At 48.7% G+C, this 12,323-nt stretch overlaps 1 protein-coding gene across 7 annotated transcripts in view; it reads right to left on the bottom strand.

The window, feature by feature from the left end:
- The window catches only part of ATP11A (ATPase phospholipid transporting 11A), a 128,868-nt gene that overhangs the window by 37,606 nt on the left and 78,939 nt on the right, over positions 1-12,323 (bottom strand). For 6 of the 7 annotated variants that reach the window (XM_038570085.1, XM_038570081.1, XM_038570082.1 and 3 more), the window contains exons 7-15: positions 11,556-11,659; positions 10,823-10,873; positions 8,775-8,839; positions 8,077-8,158; positions 6,811-6,961; positions 5,834-6,031; positions 3,547-3,720; positions 1,638-1,801; positions 394-465 (exon numbers count right to left, since the gene is read on the bottom strand). In XM_038570085.1, coding sequence (XP_038426013.1) covers positions 394-465; positions 1,638-1,801; positions 3,547-3,720; positions 5,834-6,031; positions 6,811-6,961; positions 8,077-8,158; positions 8,775-8,839; positions 10,823-10,873; positions 11,556-11,659 — 1,061 coding nt within the window. The remainder of the gene's footprint in view (positions 1-393; positions 466-1,637; positions 1,802-3,546; positions 3,721-5,833; positions 6,032-6,810; positions 6,962-8,076; positions 8,159-8,774; positions 8,840-10,822; positions 10,874-11,555; positions 11,660-12,323) is intronic. The other variant, XM_038570087.1, reaches the window with a different exon arrangement.

The following is a 12,323-nucleotide window of genomic DNA, read 5'->3' as shown; positions in this document are numbered from 1 at the left end:
GGCCCTGCCCACTCTGTGGACACAGTCACTAACACTGAACATGTGTGTCAGTTCTCTCTCTCCAGAGACAGACTGGCCACCATGGGCATCCACCAGAGCGCCCTTCTCAGCCTTCTGTGGGGCCCAGCATCCCACAACCAGGAGCCAGTGCTCCGTGAACACACATCCTGAGGCCACTTGGGACAGTGTCAGGCATCCTAGATGCCACGGGGACTCCTGTGTAAGCCTAATGTGGGATGGCCCAGAGCAAACGCTGTGGGTGGTGCAGCCCCGCCTGGCCAGCCTCGACTCTGGCCAAAGGTCCTGGGCTGTCACAAGGGGAGGGGACAGGCGTGGGTGGGGACAGAGACCTCAGGTTCCCCCAGAAACTGTCTCTGACATAGGTGTGCTCACCTTTCCACGTCGTTCTCTCTATTTAGGATCTCCATGTAGTTGTCTTTCAGTCTCAGATACGTGAAGCCAAGTCTGCAGAGAAGAGGACACATCAGTCCAGAGCTCACGGTCCAGTCTAATGCTCCTTATACCTTATTTAAGCTTGGAGAAAGCTTTCTTATCAATAAAGAAACACTTCTGGTGAAACAGAAGTGAGAATTGCTGAGCAATGGGGCTGTCTGGGGGGTGCCCAGGGGTGCCACACCACAGTGATAAGGATCCTGAGACACTGCAGATCTCCAGAACCACCCTTTCATTTTATGAATGAGGGAGCCATAGTCCAGAGCCAGAAGCCAGTCCATAAACGTCAGCAGCGTGTATAACACATACCACGCCCTCCTCCACCAGCATCCCCAAGAGCTGTCCCCACCCCCGCCAGGTGCTGTGGTGCAGAGACAAGGCCATGCCTTCTGGAGGCCAGGAGCTTAGACACGAGGAGGTGGAAACATCATCCCAACACAGCTGTGGCCACAATGATGCAAGCGTGCATGGGACCGTAGGGGGACAGGGTGTCTACCCGTCACGGCACAAGCTGGCAGGCTTCCTAGAGGTGAGCCTGCAGTGGCCAGCAGGACCAACCTGTCCTAACTTCTGACACACAGCTGCACTTTCGAGCGCTCTTAGAATATACAGACTGGCTGTAAAGTACGACCAAAATCCTTTGCATCTTTAATAAAAGTTAAGAGGGGAACCACCCATTGAAGACAGTGACCAAGAGAATCCACAGCCAAGGATTCACTCCACACGGACACAGGCAATGTATCTTAACAAGAATTTAGAACAACAGTCCTAAATTCTGGCTTGAAAGAAGCACAGAAGATACCAGAGAATCCCTGGTCAGGCCGAAATAAAACGTGCTGTAACGGAGACACAGAGCATCTGGACATTATCACAGTGAGGATTGAAACAGCAAAAGATTGAATAGGCCAAACAGAAGATGAGATTGTGGAAAACAACGAAGTGAAAAGATAGCCACAGAGTCTGGCAGCAGAATGGCAGCTTCTCCCACCAGCAGTGGGCTGCATACAGCAGGGCCCTCGTCTGCCAGCATGGAGGTGGAGGACTCGGGTCAGGAAGGCTCCGCCTGCCCAGCCCACCCCACAGCAAGCATCCCAGCACAGTGGCCGTCTCGGGACACTCCTGTGAGTCCACGGTCAGGGCGGACCGCATCAGCAGGGCCTCGTGCACCAGACCCGCAGACGTACCTCTGGATACCTTCGACGAGGGCCACCTCGTCAGGAGAGGACGAGATGTAAGTACACGACTTCCCTGAGTCAGGAGACTTCCTGGGTCCATCCACGTCATCGTCGTCCTTCACCTGGATGGTGTGGCACAGACACAGGGCCCGGAAAAACAGCTCTTCCCGCTCCTACAAAAGTGTGGTACAAACCCCACGTATCTATGCCATGTCAGCTTAAAGTACATAGAAAATATGCAGAAGGCAGTGAACAAATTTCAGGGGTCAGGGGATATTCGTCTCATCTCTGGTGCTTAAGGGGAGGGTGTGGTTTCTCTTCATCCTTGAGCAGTTCTGAGTAAGGGCAGTGAGGATGCTGGTTCAAGTCATAGGACGTGAAGTCAGCAGCCAAGCCTCCGGGAGCCTGGATGCCCTGGGGTTCCCCAGCTAACTCCCCAGGGGCCCTAAGGTGTGGCTGAAGCCCAGGGCCACTGACCACAGGCCCTCCCTCCAACATTTGGCAGGGAAACATCAGTTTCCACGTGGAAACCCTCTGATGCACATGTGGCAGGGGATGCGGGGCACTTGGCCACGAAGGAGCTACCACTGCATAGTTGCTAAGGCAAGTTGTCCTCAGTCCCCAAAGGACCCTGCACAGGGCTTTGAGGGCACCAAGGTTTGGGGAATGGTCTCCTCACTGACCATGGTGATCATGGTGAGGGGTTACAGCACCTCCCAGAGATGCCAAGGTCTGGAACCATAGCACTTGGGAGTGTGTGCATGTGTGCCCATGGGATGTACTGTATGTACATGCATGTACTGTGTGAGGGTGTGTGCACATTGGGCATGTGTTTCTGTGTGTGAGCATATGGGATATGTGTCTGTGTGTGCACATGTAGTATGTATGCACACATGTGAGGGTGTGTACGTGTACATACATGCTTGTGAGCATGAGAGGCGTTCATGTGTATCTGAGTACAGCGTGTGTGTGCACGTCTGAGGGTGTATGCATGTGGGGCACATGCCTGTGTGTATATGCATGCACATGTGAGAGTGTAGGACATGTGTCTGTATGCACATGTGCGCACTTGAGCGCAGTGTATGTGTGCATTGTGTGTGCATATGGGGTGTGTGTCCCTGTGTACATGTGTATGTACATACAATTCACATGTGAGCATATAAGGCATATGTCTCTGTGTGCACATGTGAGTGGGGGCAGGTATCTGTGTATACACACACATGAAAGTGTGTATACATATACATACATACTTGTTAGCATAAGAGGCATCTATGTGTGCAAGTGTGTACATCTCAATATAGCATGTGTTTGTACACACGTACATGTGTGAACACGTATGCATGTGGGGCATGTGTGTGCACTTGAGTGTAGTGTGTATGTACAGATGTGTGAGGGTGTGTGCATATGGGGTGTGTGTCTTTGTGTACATGACTATGTATATACAATTCACAAATAAGCATATGGAACATGTGTCTGCACCTGTGAGGGTTTGTGTGCATGTATATACATGCTTGAGAGTGTGAGGGGCATTTGTGTGTATCTGAGCACAGTGTGTCTGTGTGCACGCGTGAGGGTATGTGCACGTGTCTATTCACATGCACACACACGAACATGTGCTCCACACATACACATGTGCATACATGCTAGCGCATGTTTGTGAGCACAGACATGTGGAGTGCACAGCCACTTTGCTCTCAGCATACCACATGTTCTAGCTGCTTCTCACACAGATGTGACCACTGGAGTCACAGGCAGGAAATGGTGGTAAGTACACAGTTCCTGATGCAGGTCACTAGCAGATCCAAGAACAAGGGGTGGTACTGGTTGGCCTTGGGACAGGGGACCCTGGGACAGTGCAGCAGTCATGGCCCCAAGGGAACACACCTGTGTGTGTGTGTGTGGGGGGGTGGTCACCTACCCTGGCACTGGTGCCTGGGGAGGAGTCAATCATGTCGATGCCAGAGGCGCCGGGGAGCACCTGCCCATTGCAAATGGCGTGCGGCACATACACATGGCCCTCGATGCAGCACTCCTTGAACTCCATGTTGTTCTCCGTGAGTGTGCCAGTTTTGTCTGTGAAGATGTACTCCACCTGCAGACACACGCTCCGTTGGGTGGGGCTGGCCAGGGGTATGCGATCTCCTCAGAGAAGGCGGAGCCACCAATGACTCAGACCCCAGCACAGCCCTGCTTCCTAACGTCAATGTTTTCACCCCCATATACCGCCAGCGTGAAGCCCCACACTCAGATCAATTCCGGTTCTGGGCTCATCAGGAGTAACGGTGGAATTCTGGATGACGGCACGGCATGAGGATGTCCCCGCCAGCCTGGGGGGCACGTCCTGCTCACCACGCCTGATGACACACGCCCCGGGACACACACGGGAGGCAGGGTTTAAGGGTCAGGATGTGCAGGTGTGCAGGAAGCAGAAGACATGGGTAACAACCAGCTACATATCAGCAAAATGTTCTCTCTAGTTTTAATCCTTCTGCAGAAAATGCATTTCCCCACGTGCCTGGTTCTACAAGCAAACCAAGGACACAGCAGACAACCTGCCATTTGAAAGCCTGCCCCCAGTGCCACGGAGCCTCTCCCCGCAATTGGGACGATCTGGAGGGAAGCCCCATGTGATGGTCCCCAGAGCAGCAGCTATGCTGTCCAACACCTGTCTTTTTCAGAGTTAGGGTCAACAATCATGAACAATGAACAATCTGGGAGTCCCTATCTTCTGAAAAACTTTCTACAAACCTCCCGAGCACCAGGGTACCAAGATAATTTGAGTCAGATACGCTGTACTAAACACCGCTTCTCGCTTTTCTTGTTACAGAAAACTGCTTTCCTCTAAGATTTTCTCAAGAACACATAACACATATCATGTATTGTTACCAAGGATGTGAAATACGTAGACATGAAACTATCCTAGGGCCGGGCAAATGAGTGGCATTTTCCGAGGGGCTGTCTGGGACTGGACTCCAGTCTCGGCTGCAGCATGCACTGGAGGGACACTCTGAAAGTCATGCTCATCAGTAAGCAAGTCATCTCTTGGTAACAAGTACCCATGACCCCAGGGGGTGAAGGCAGTTGGTCTGAGCCTGAGCATCTATTTACAGACTGCCTCTTGGGGCAACAAGGCGCAGACTTCAGCTGCCAGGCCAAAATGCAAGGACATTTGCATTTGTGGGGGGCTTTGGTGGGTCAGTCAGTGAAGCATCTGAGTCTTCATTTTGCCTCAGGTCATGATCCAGGGGTCGTGAGGTCGAGCCCTGCATTGGCTCAGGATTCTCTCCCTCTGCCCCTCCCCCTGGCATGCTTTCTCTCTCTTTCTCAAATAAAATCTTTAGAATGGCCCTGTTTGTAAAAATATTCCCCCCAAATTTCTTCGTGTTTTGTTTTGTTTTGTTTTTAATGAGTGAACTACCATTTACCGAATGCTCTTCACTGCCCCGTAAAGGCCAGGAAGGGGTCAGGCCATGATGGCAGACCTTTCTGGAACTGTGTCCCAGAAAAGGAGTGAGGTTTGGGTCTGGCAGACAGGTGTGCACAGGCTTGGCCCCTCATCCAGGCAGCCCTGGCCGGCAACCTCCCTGTGGCGACTCCAGCACACAGTGGCACACACCACACCTCTGACGCCCCATCAGTGTAGCACTCTGGCAGGGCAGAGATGGTGTTGCACCCATTTTACAGATTAAGACGCTCAGGTGCAGAGAGGTCGGCCACCACCATCTGTGAAGAGCAGGGCTGCGATGAGATGTCTGACGTCTGCCAATACACCGAGCTATTGGAACTCTCACTTTGCTCATCTTTAAATCGAGGAAAACTGCTCCCTCTGAGTTCAGGGAAGGAAATCAGGCATAAGAGCTAAATGCAATGCCTGTAAAGGAGGACTCACCAAACTTACAGCATGAAAGCCCAGAATAAGCACTACTTACCAAGTTGGGTGAGCTTGTATCAAGCAGCTACACAGCTGATTTTGCATAAATTATATGCATAAAAGCACAATCAATTGCCATGTAAATAAAACATAAAAAATAAATTTTGCTGCTGTGTTTCACAAATTATGGGATGCATCTTTGTCAGTGAGTTAAAATGGAAAATTTTCATTTGACCATCTGGATGACGTGCCCCCACAACAGGGATCATTTAGAACCCAGACACCCGGGGACAGATGGTCACAGGTCAGGGGAGAGGGTCCCGAAGGTACTGACCTGTCCTAATTCTTCATTTAAATCTGATGTGTTGACCAGAGGTCCTTCCCCCGTGTCCTCGTCAAACATTTCTTCATCCCAGGTGATAAAATACGAGCCCAGGAACTTCTGCATCTCCACCGTGACGTACATGGACACGGGGATGATGTAGTTGAAGAGGACCATGAAGGCCAGGAAGTCTGTGAAAGCCCTGAGGAACTGAGAGAGCACCATGTGACTTCCCACATCCCCATGCCAGCATCACAAAGGCCTAAAACTCAGTTCTGCCCAGATTGCACCCGTGCTATTTCTAAGTACAGGCATTTATTTCAAATCTAAAGATAAGTAGTATTTGGGGGTGGCCATCGGCTTAGTCACCCCGCACCTGATTTTAGTGCCATAAGGGTCACAGACCAGGAGCCGGACTGTATAATCTGGAGGCACATGGCTCAGGTCTGGACTCAGGGAGCCCAGCCAGAAGACCATACTCTTTTGAGTGGAGGAGATTCAATAAAATTATTTTAAGACACTGGCTTAGGGAAAAATCAATTTTGGTAAACACGAGCAACCAAGCTGAAAGCCCCCCTGAGGAAAAATGAAATCAATTCTTACCATAATTTTCCTATAATTGAGACTCTTCTTTTTTCCTTTTTCTTACCATAAGTAGGTACCATTTACCTCATGATCCTTAATGAGTGTTTTCTGAACACTCTCTAAATATAGCATATTGCACTGGGTAGCACCAGAAGTGTTTATGCTGCTGCCCTTATGAATTTACCATGGGAGCCAATCCCTTCCCAGAGTATACACTCAAATACCCAAGACAGGACCAACCAGTGTCTATGGGTAGGGAGGCAACTGATAAGACTTTCCAATCAGTGAACATTTCTATGACAAAGGTGTCATCAATCAAGATTTCATGTTCTCCTGCCACATTTTCATAACAACAGCCTATAGGGTATCTTTGATGACTTTGCAAAGGGGAGCACATTCCATACCAGGTTCCTCTGTCTTTCTGACTCGGTTTTCTGATTATACCATGGCTCATCTCGGAATGGTTCGCTCTGCCATACGTACTTCAGGACAGTGTTTATCAGCGCTTTACTAATCAGAATGCAGAGGTACACAATGAGGAACACGTTCATGGATCTAAAACACATGACCAACGATACTTAGTTATTGATTGATCAAGAATCTAGAGCAGTGTGTCACCTTACTCACATGTCAAGATAAATACACTGTGAAGAAACAGAGAACATGTTTTAAAGGAGCCCCCCCCACCACCAATGGAACAGTAGAAGTGAGAACGGAAGCTTGCATATATCAGAGTCCATCCTGTGACCACAGGGTAAGTTCTGAAAACAGGAGAGAGTGGTGCATGCAGCCACACTGGTGACTGCATGGTCTAGGAGTCTAAGATTCAGGATATCCAGAAGTCATTTCTTCTGCCACTAAGTGTCAACCAGTGAGTTCCAGGTTAAGAAATAACCACTGGGAAGGAGGGAGGGAATGCCCTCTGAACTGGAAAAGTACTGAATCCCTGGCTAGTGTCTTAGCAGATCTTGTGAAAGGCCTTGATTTTCCAGTATCTATTTCTGAAACCCATACATCAATGTAGACATCTGGAAGTAAAGCATTCTTGCTTATCAAGAGCCAAATCTCCATTTTCATATCTGGTACAGCCGTCGACGGACAGAGACCCATGATTACATCCTGAGACCAACTTGGTAAGAGCAGGCAGTCTTCCCAAAGATCTCCAAGTCCCACATAGTTCTTATTAAATAATTTATAATCACTTCAAGTCAGGAATACACTTGAACAAAAAGCGAAGAAGACAAAATTCTGGGCCACATCTTCTCACAAATTCAACTCTGTCCTTGGCTTGTCATTGTAAGGATTTTACTGTTTCATGAAAAGAACACTGTTTTCTCTCTGCTCAAGCTTTCCTCAGGAAAACACACAGTTTCCAACAACTCAAAGCCAAAAGTGACCCAATTTTAACATTTTCATGAATTGGCAAGAGCAGCTGCAGGACTTAAGACGTCCATATGAGGAAGCCTGCAGACTTGGGCTAAAGGTGTGTGGCCATTTGCATCCCCATAGAACAAGACTGTTGATATAAATACCCAGCACTACCAGTTCCCTAGAGACCATGACAAAATTGCTAATGAAGCCAAAAGGAAAATGCTTTCATGTCTACTGGGGCTCAAGATGGTTTTAGGTCATGGAGCTCTATGCACTTCAAAGGGGGTACTGAGACTTACTTTTCTACAGCAGATCGTTTCTGGGATTTTGATTGATAATTTAATGCCATCTTGGTTTCCATGCCTGTGTAAATAGCAACACCTGTAAACCAGAAGAGTCAATGTCAGAACAATAACACAGACATATCTTGCCTTTACATAGGAAGTTACACACAGCTACAGTAAAATGAAATTTTGGAGAAAATAAATCCTATTTTAAATTTCATTAGGCAAGCTAGCTGTTCACAAAGAGTCTCACAAGAGGATTCCTCAGACTATAGAAATACTTTTTTTTTCCTGCATAGAAATCAAGCTCTACTTTTTCTTGAAGCTCAGATTTTACTATGTTGAATTTTTTGACAATAGGGCACATCCGCATGTTTTTTAGTTGTCTCAATTAAAAGACAAAAATAACCCATACAGATGAGAGATAATAGCAAAGAAATACAGCCATTAAAAGAAATCTCCTGCAGAACTATATTGTGAAACATGAATTTAGGTTTCTGAGTCAGAAACTACAGGCACTTTACATGCAAGCAACCCTCAGACCCCACTGCTTTGTGGGCCTTGGCGATCCACCAGTACTGGCTGATCACTGCTGCCAGAGTCTACTGCAGAACACAGAGAGATGCATTCATGGGAGCACTACGAACTTTAACTGCTCAACGCACCCTTAATTTTAGAAGCTATCAGTATAATTCACTAACTGAGACACTGACCGAAGATCTTCTCGGTGTTCTTCAGCGTGGCTCCTCTGAGAAGCAAGTTCTCTGACCCCAGCGGCCTGCAGACACAGAAGGACCAAAGCAGAGCAATGGAACACACAGAAGGTGCTCTGGGGTAGGAAAATTGAGGCCTGCATTTAATAGACTTGATGTCAAGAGGAAATCATTTAAATGCAGAGTAGCTTCTATTTGGATTATGAAAGTTAGCCTGGCTCCGTGTAAGGGTGTGTGACCTTCACCCAGGGAGGGTAAGAGCTGCTCTGCGGAAGGCCCCAGTGGGTTGGCACTTCGCAGTGCCTGCTCTCTGGTGGGGCTCCACACTGTGTGAGGCCTTGTCAGGAATGCGGGCTCCCAGCTCACCAGACCAACCAATGGGCCAGAGAAGGTGATGTCTGTGATTCAAGAGGATCCAGCTATTCCCACCACATCCTCGGGGAGGCTCCACAAGTTTCATGGGATCTGGTCTTACTTCCCAACATGAGGGCTGGGAACACTGTGCATTGGTCAACATGGGCAGTCAAGCACACACAGACCCTCTCTGCACGCCCATGGTCTCCAGATCTGGAGCCACCCCTGCACCTGCTACTCTGGGGAAGCAACTACCAAGAAAGGTAAAAACCACTCAGGAAGGAACAAGCAGGGCCCTCAGCACTCGAGACTCAGCAGTGAGCAACAGACCAAATCTCTGCCTTTAGGGGGTCATGTTCCTGTGGGCTCCATTCCTCATTTCTTCTCATTTTCCAAGAGTAAAAGAGTAAGAAGAATGCAACTTGCGAATGTTGCTGCTGCCAGTATTCTACCAATTTCCTTTGCAGAGTAAAGAATTAGTATCAAAATGTGAAGTATATTAGTTATTACCTTCCCAAGCTACTCAGCATTAAACTTTGTCTGAACCTGAAGCATGAGAATCTGGCAGTGCTTACTTCTGACTGTCCTAGCAGCAATCTGCATAAATCTAAATCTATTAAGACAACTGCTCATGAGACACAGAAGTACGGGTTGTTCTACACAGAAATTAGGAGTGTCCTGGAGACTTGTGCCTATTTAGGGAAGACCATGGCCATGCCTTCACGACCTCTCAGAAGCACCCACAAACGTGCTGATTGACAATAAAGTGAGAGGCACACAAATCATTTCCATGAAACAAGCAATTTGAAGAGCCTCACAAGGAGAGGCGCCCAGGTCTGATATTTCAGGGGCCATTTATTTGCCATCAATATCTTGCAGAGATTATTTCTACTTCCAGGCAATTGCTCTCCTTGACACACAAGGTAATACCAGGACATGGACAATCTGGAGACCACTTAAGTGGGAAGAAAAATGATTTCTCCAACCCCAGGGGAGGGAGTTATAGGTCAACTCTGAATCCTACTCAAAGTCAACTTCCTAAACCATCCATCTCGATCAACCCAATAGCAAAGACCTGCTAGATCTGGAAATGATGCCCAGAAGATATATCCACAGGCCTGGGGATGCAGAGAGCCAGTGTGAGGTGAGAGTGGACCACATGTGTCCAGCCACTGGCTGGCTCCGGTGCGTAGCCACCTGGTTGGTGTGGGTCCTTGTCCACAACCCATGGGTGTGAGAGATCCCAGGCCGCTATGATGAAACAGGTAAGCACACCCACCTGCCACCTGCACGGTCCCCAGATGAGACACATCCCCCTAAATCTAGACAGAATCTAGAGCCAAAAGTGTGTCCCAGTGATGATTGTGAGTAGATGCATACATTCCAATAACATGGCCTCCTCGTCAGAAATTGCTCAGCTTCATGGTTGAAGACACACTCGTCTATAAAAGTTCAGGGCATTTCTCACAGGGACAGAGGCTCACTGTCACAGGCTCCTAACATGGTGAGACAGTATCTTCCATGAGTGCCATCAGTTTGTTGGCATGAACAAGAGAAACCAGAGAAGACAGCAGAACCTGGACCATTGGTAAAGCAGAATTCTACTTCTAAAACCCAACAGAATAGCAACGATGAAAGCCTCTGATCTGTAATAGAAAATTTCACTTTAATGGAAATAGCGCATCTGTCCTCACCTCACCACGGGGTCATTCCGGTCATTGTAGACGTTGATGCGGCCGACGAACCTGGCAATAGAGAAGCCAGGTCAGTGCTGAGCAGCTGGGGTCGGGGAGGCAGGGAGGCAGGCCAGGTGCCTGTTGTCCAGAGACACTTCCTGCTTCCAGGAGGGAAGTGCACTCTACTTGAGGCCTGGGTTCTTGGTCAAGAGCTCATTGGCTTCCTCTCTCTTTCTTCTTTCTTTTAAGGTTTATTTGAAAGAGAGAGCACAAACGTGTGTGCAGGAGCTTGAGGGTGGGGCAGCGGGAGACACAGGTCTCCTGCAGAGCAGGGAGCCCGAAGCAGGGCTCAATCCCAGGACCCAAGATCATGACCTGAGCTGAAGGCAGATATTTCACCAAAGAAGCCAACTGGGCACCCCCTACCCATTCTTGTTTTACTATCTATCCTTATTAGCCTGTGGTCACTCTAAGGATTTTCCTTAAAATTGTTTCTCAAATCACAGAAAATTATGTTTTCTTCAATAAACTTAAGTTCCATTAAGCCAGGCCAAATATTTCCATAAATAGCTATAGATTTTAATGTTGCTGGACCATGAAAATGTTAAGTATGCTATTTCTGGCTTGGTCTTAATTTTTAAGCAGCTACGTACATTCTCTTCCCAGACAAGCGCAGCGCTGGTTGGGGCAGGGTGGAGAGAACAGCAGGTAGGGGGAGGGCACCAAATGTGGGGAACACAGACAGACTTACTTATACAGGTCAGGCTGGGGCTGCTCACACTCAATCGTGGCGTGCAAGCCATCTATATCCTCTTCCGTATGAAACCCCTTAGTATCTTGAACGGCGTAGTGAGTCTGCAGATCGACAAGAAAGGTGAGTTCACAACCAAACAGGGGACACGCACGTGGCAGCCAGTGCCCCTGATGTGGGGGCAGCACCATGTGCTACCTGCTGTGCCCGTAACCGAGCCCGCTCACAAACCCTAGGTACTGTGTCAGAGAAAACGTGGAAGTAGACTCGGAAGTCACATACCAGCAAATATACAACAGAGTTTGCGAATGTTAACAAGTTAAAGAATCACCAGGTGCCACTGGTATTCCTTCATCAGGGACTGGAAAACCATTCTACTCCTGTCCACTGCTCTCAACTTCACTGTGGTGGCGACCAGTCAGAAAAGAAATCTAGGACCTGATGTTCCTTTCCCTCATATGATGCCCTACCATGTGCACCACGCTGTCCTTGGCATCACACACTGCGCAGGCCTGGCACTGCTGGAGAGCATAAGCATTCCCTGCATGGTTCTGTGAACCTGAGCATGCTTTGCACCCTGGAATGCTTGCAGGGCACCGGTTCCCAATGCGGTGGGTCCAGGGGGCCCAAGAATGGCATTTCTAACATGACCCAGGCAATGTTGAGGCACCGGCCCCAACAGCATCGCTAACGTGGACAGGGTAGGCTCAGAGTCTGAGCAAGGGCCTGCTGGAGACAGCGCATCTCTGAATGTCCTCTTGTCCTCCC

Source organism: Canis lupus, chromosome 22 (assembly GCF_011100685.1).
Source record: "Canis lupus familiaris isolate Mischka breed German Shepherd chromosome 22, alternate assembly UU_Cfam_GSD_1.0, whole genome shotgun sequence".
NCBI lineage: Eukaryota > Metazoa > Chordata > Mammalia > Carnivora > Canidae > Canis > Canis lupus.
This window is presented reverse-complemented; position numbering and strand designations above follow the sequence as displayed.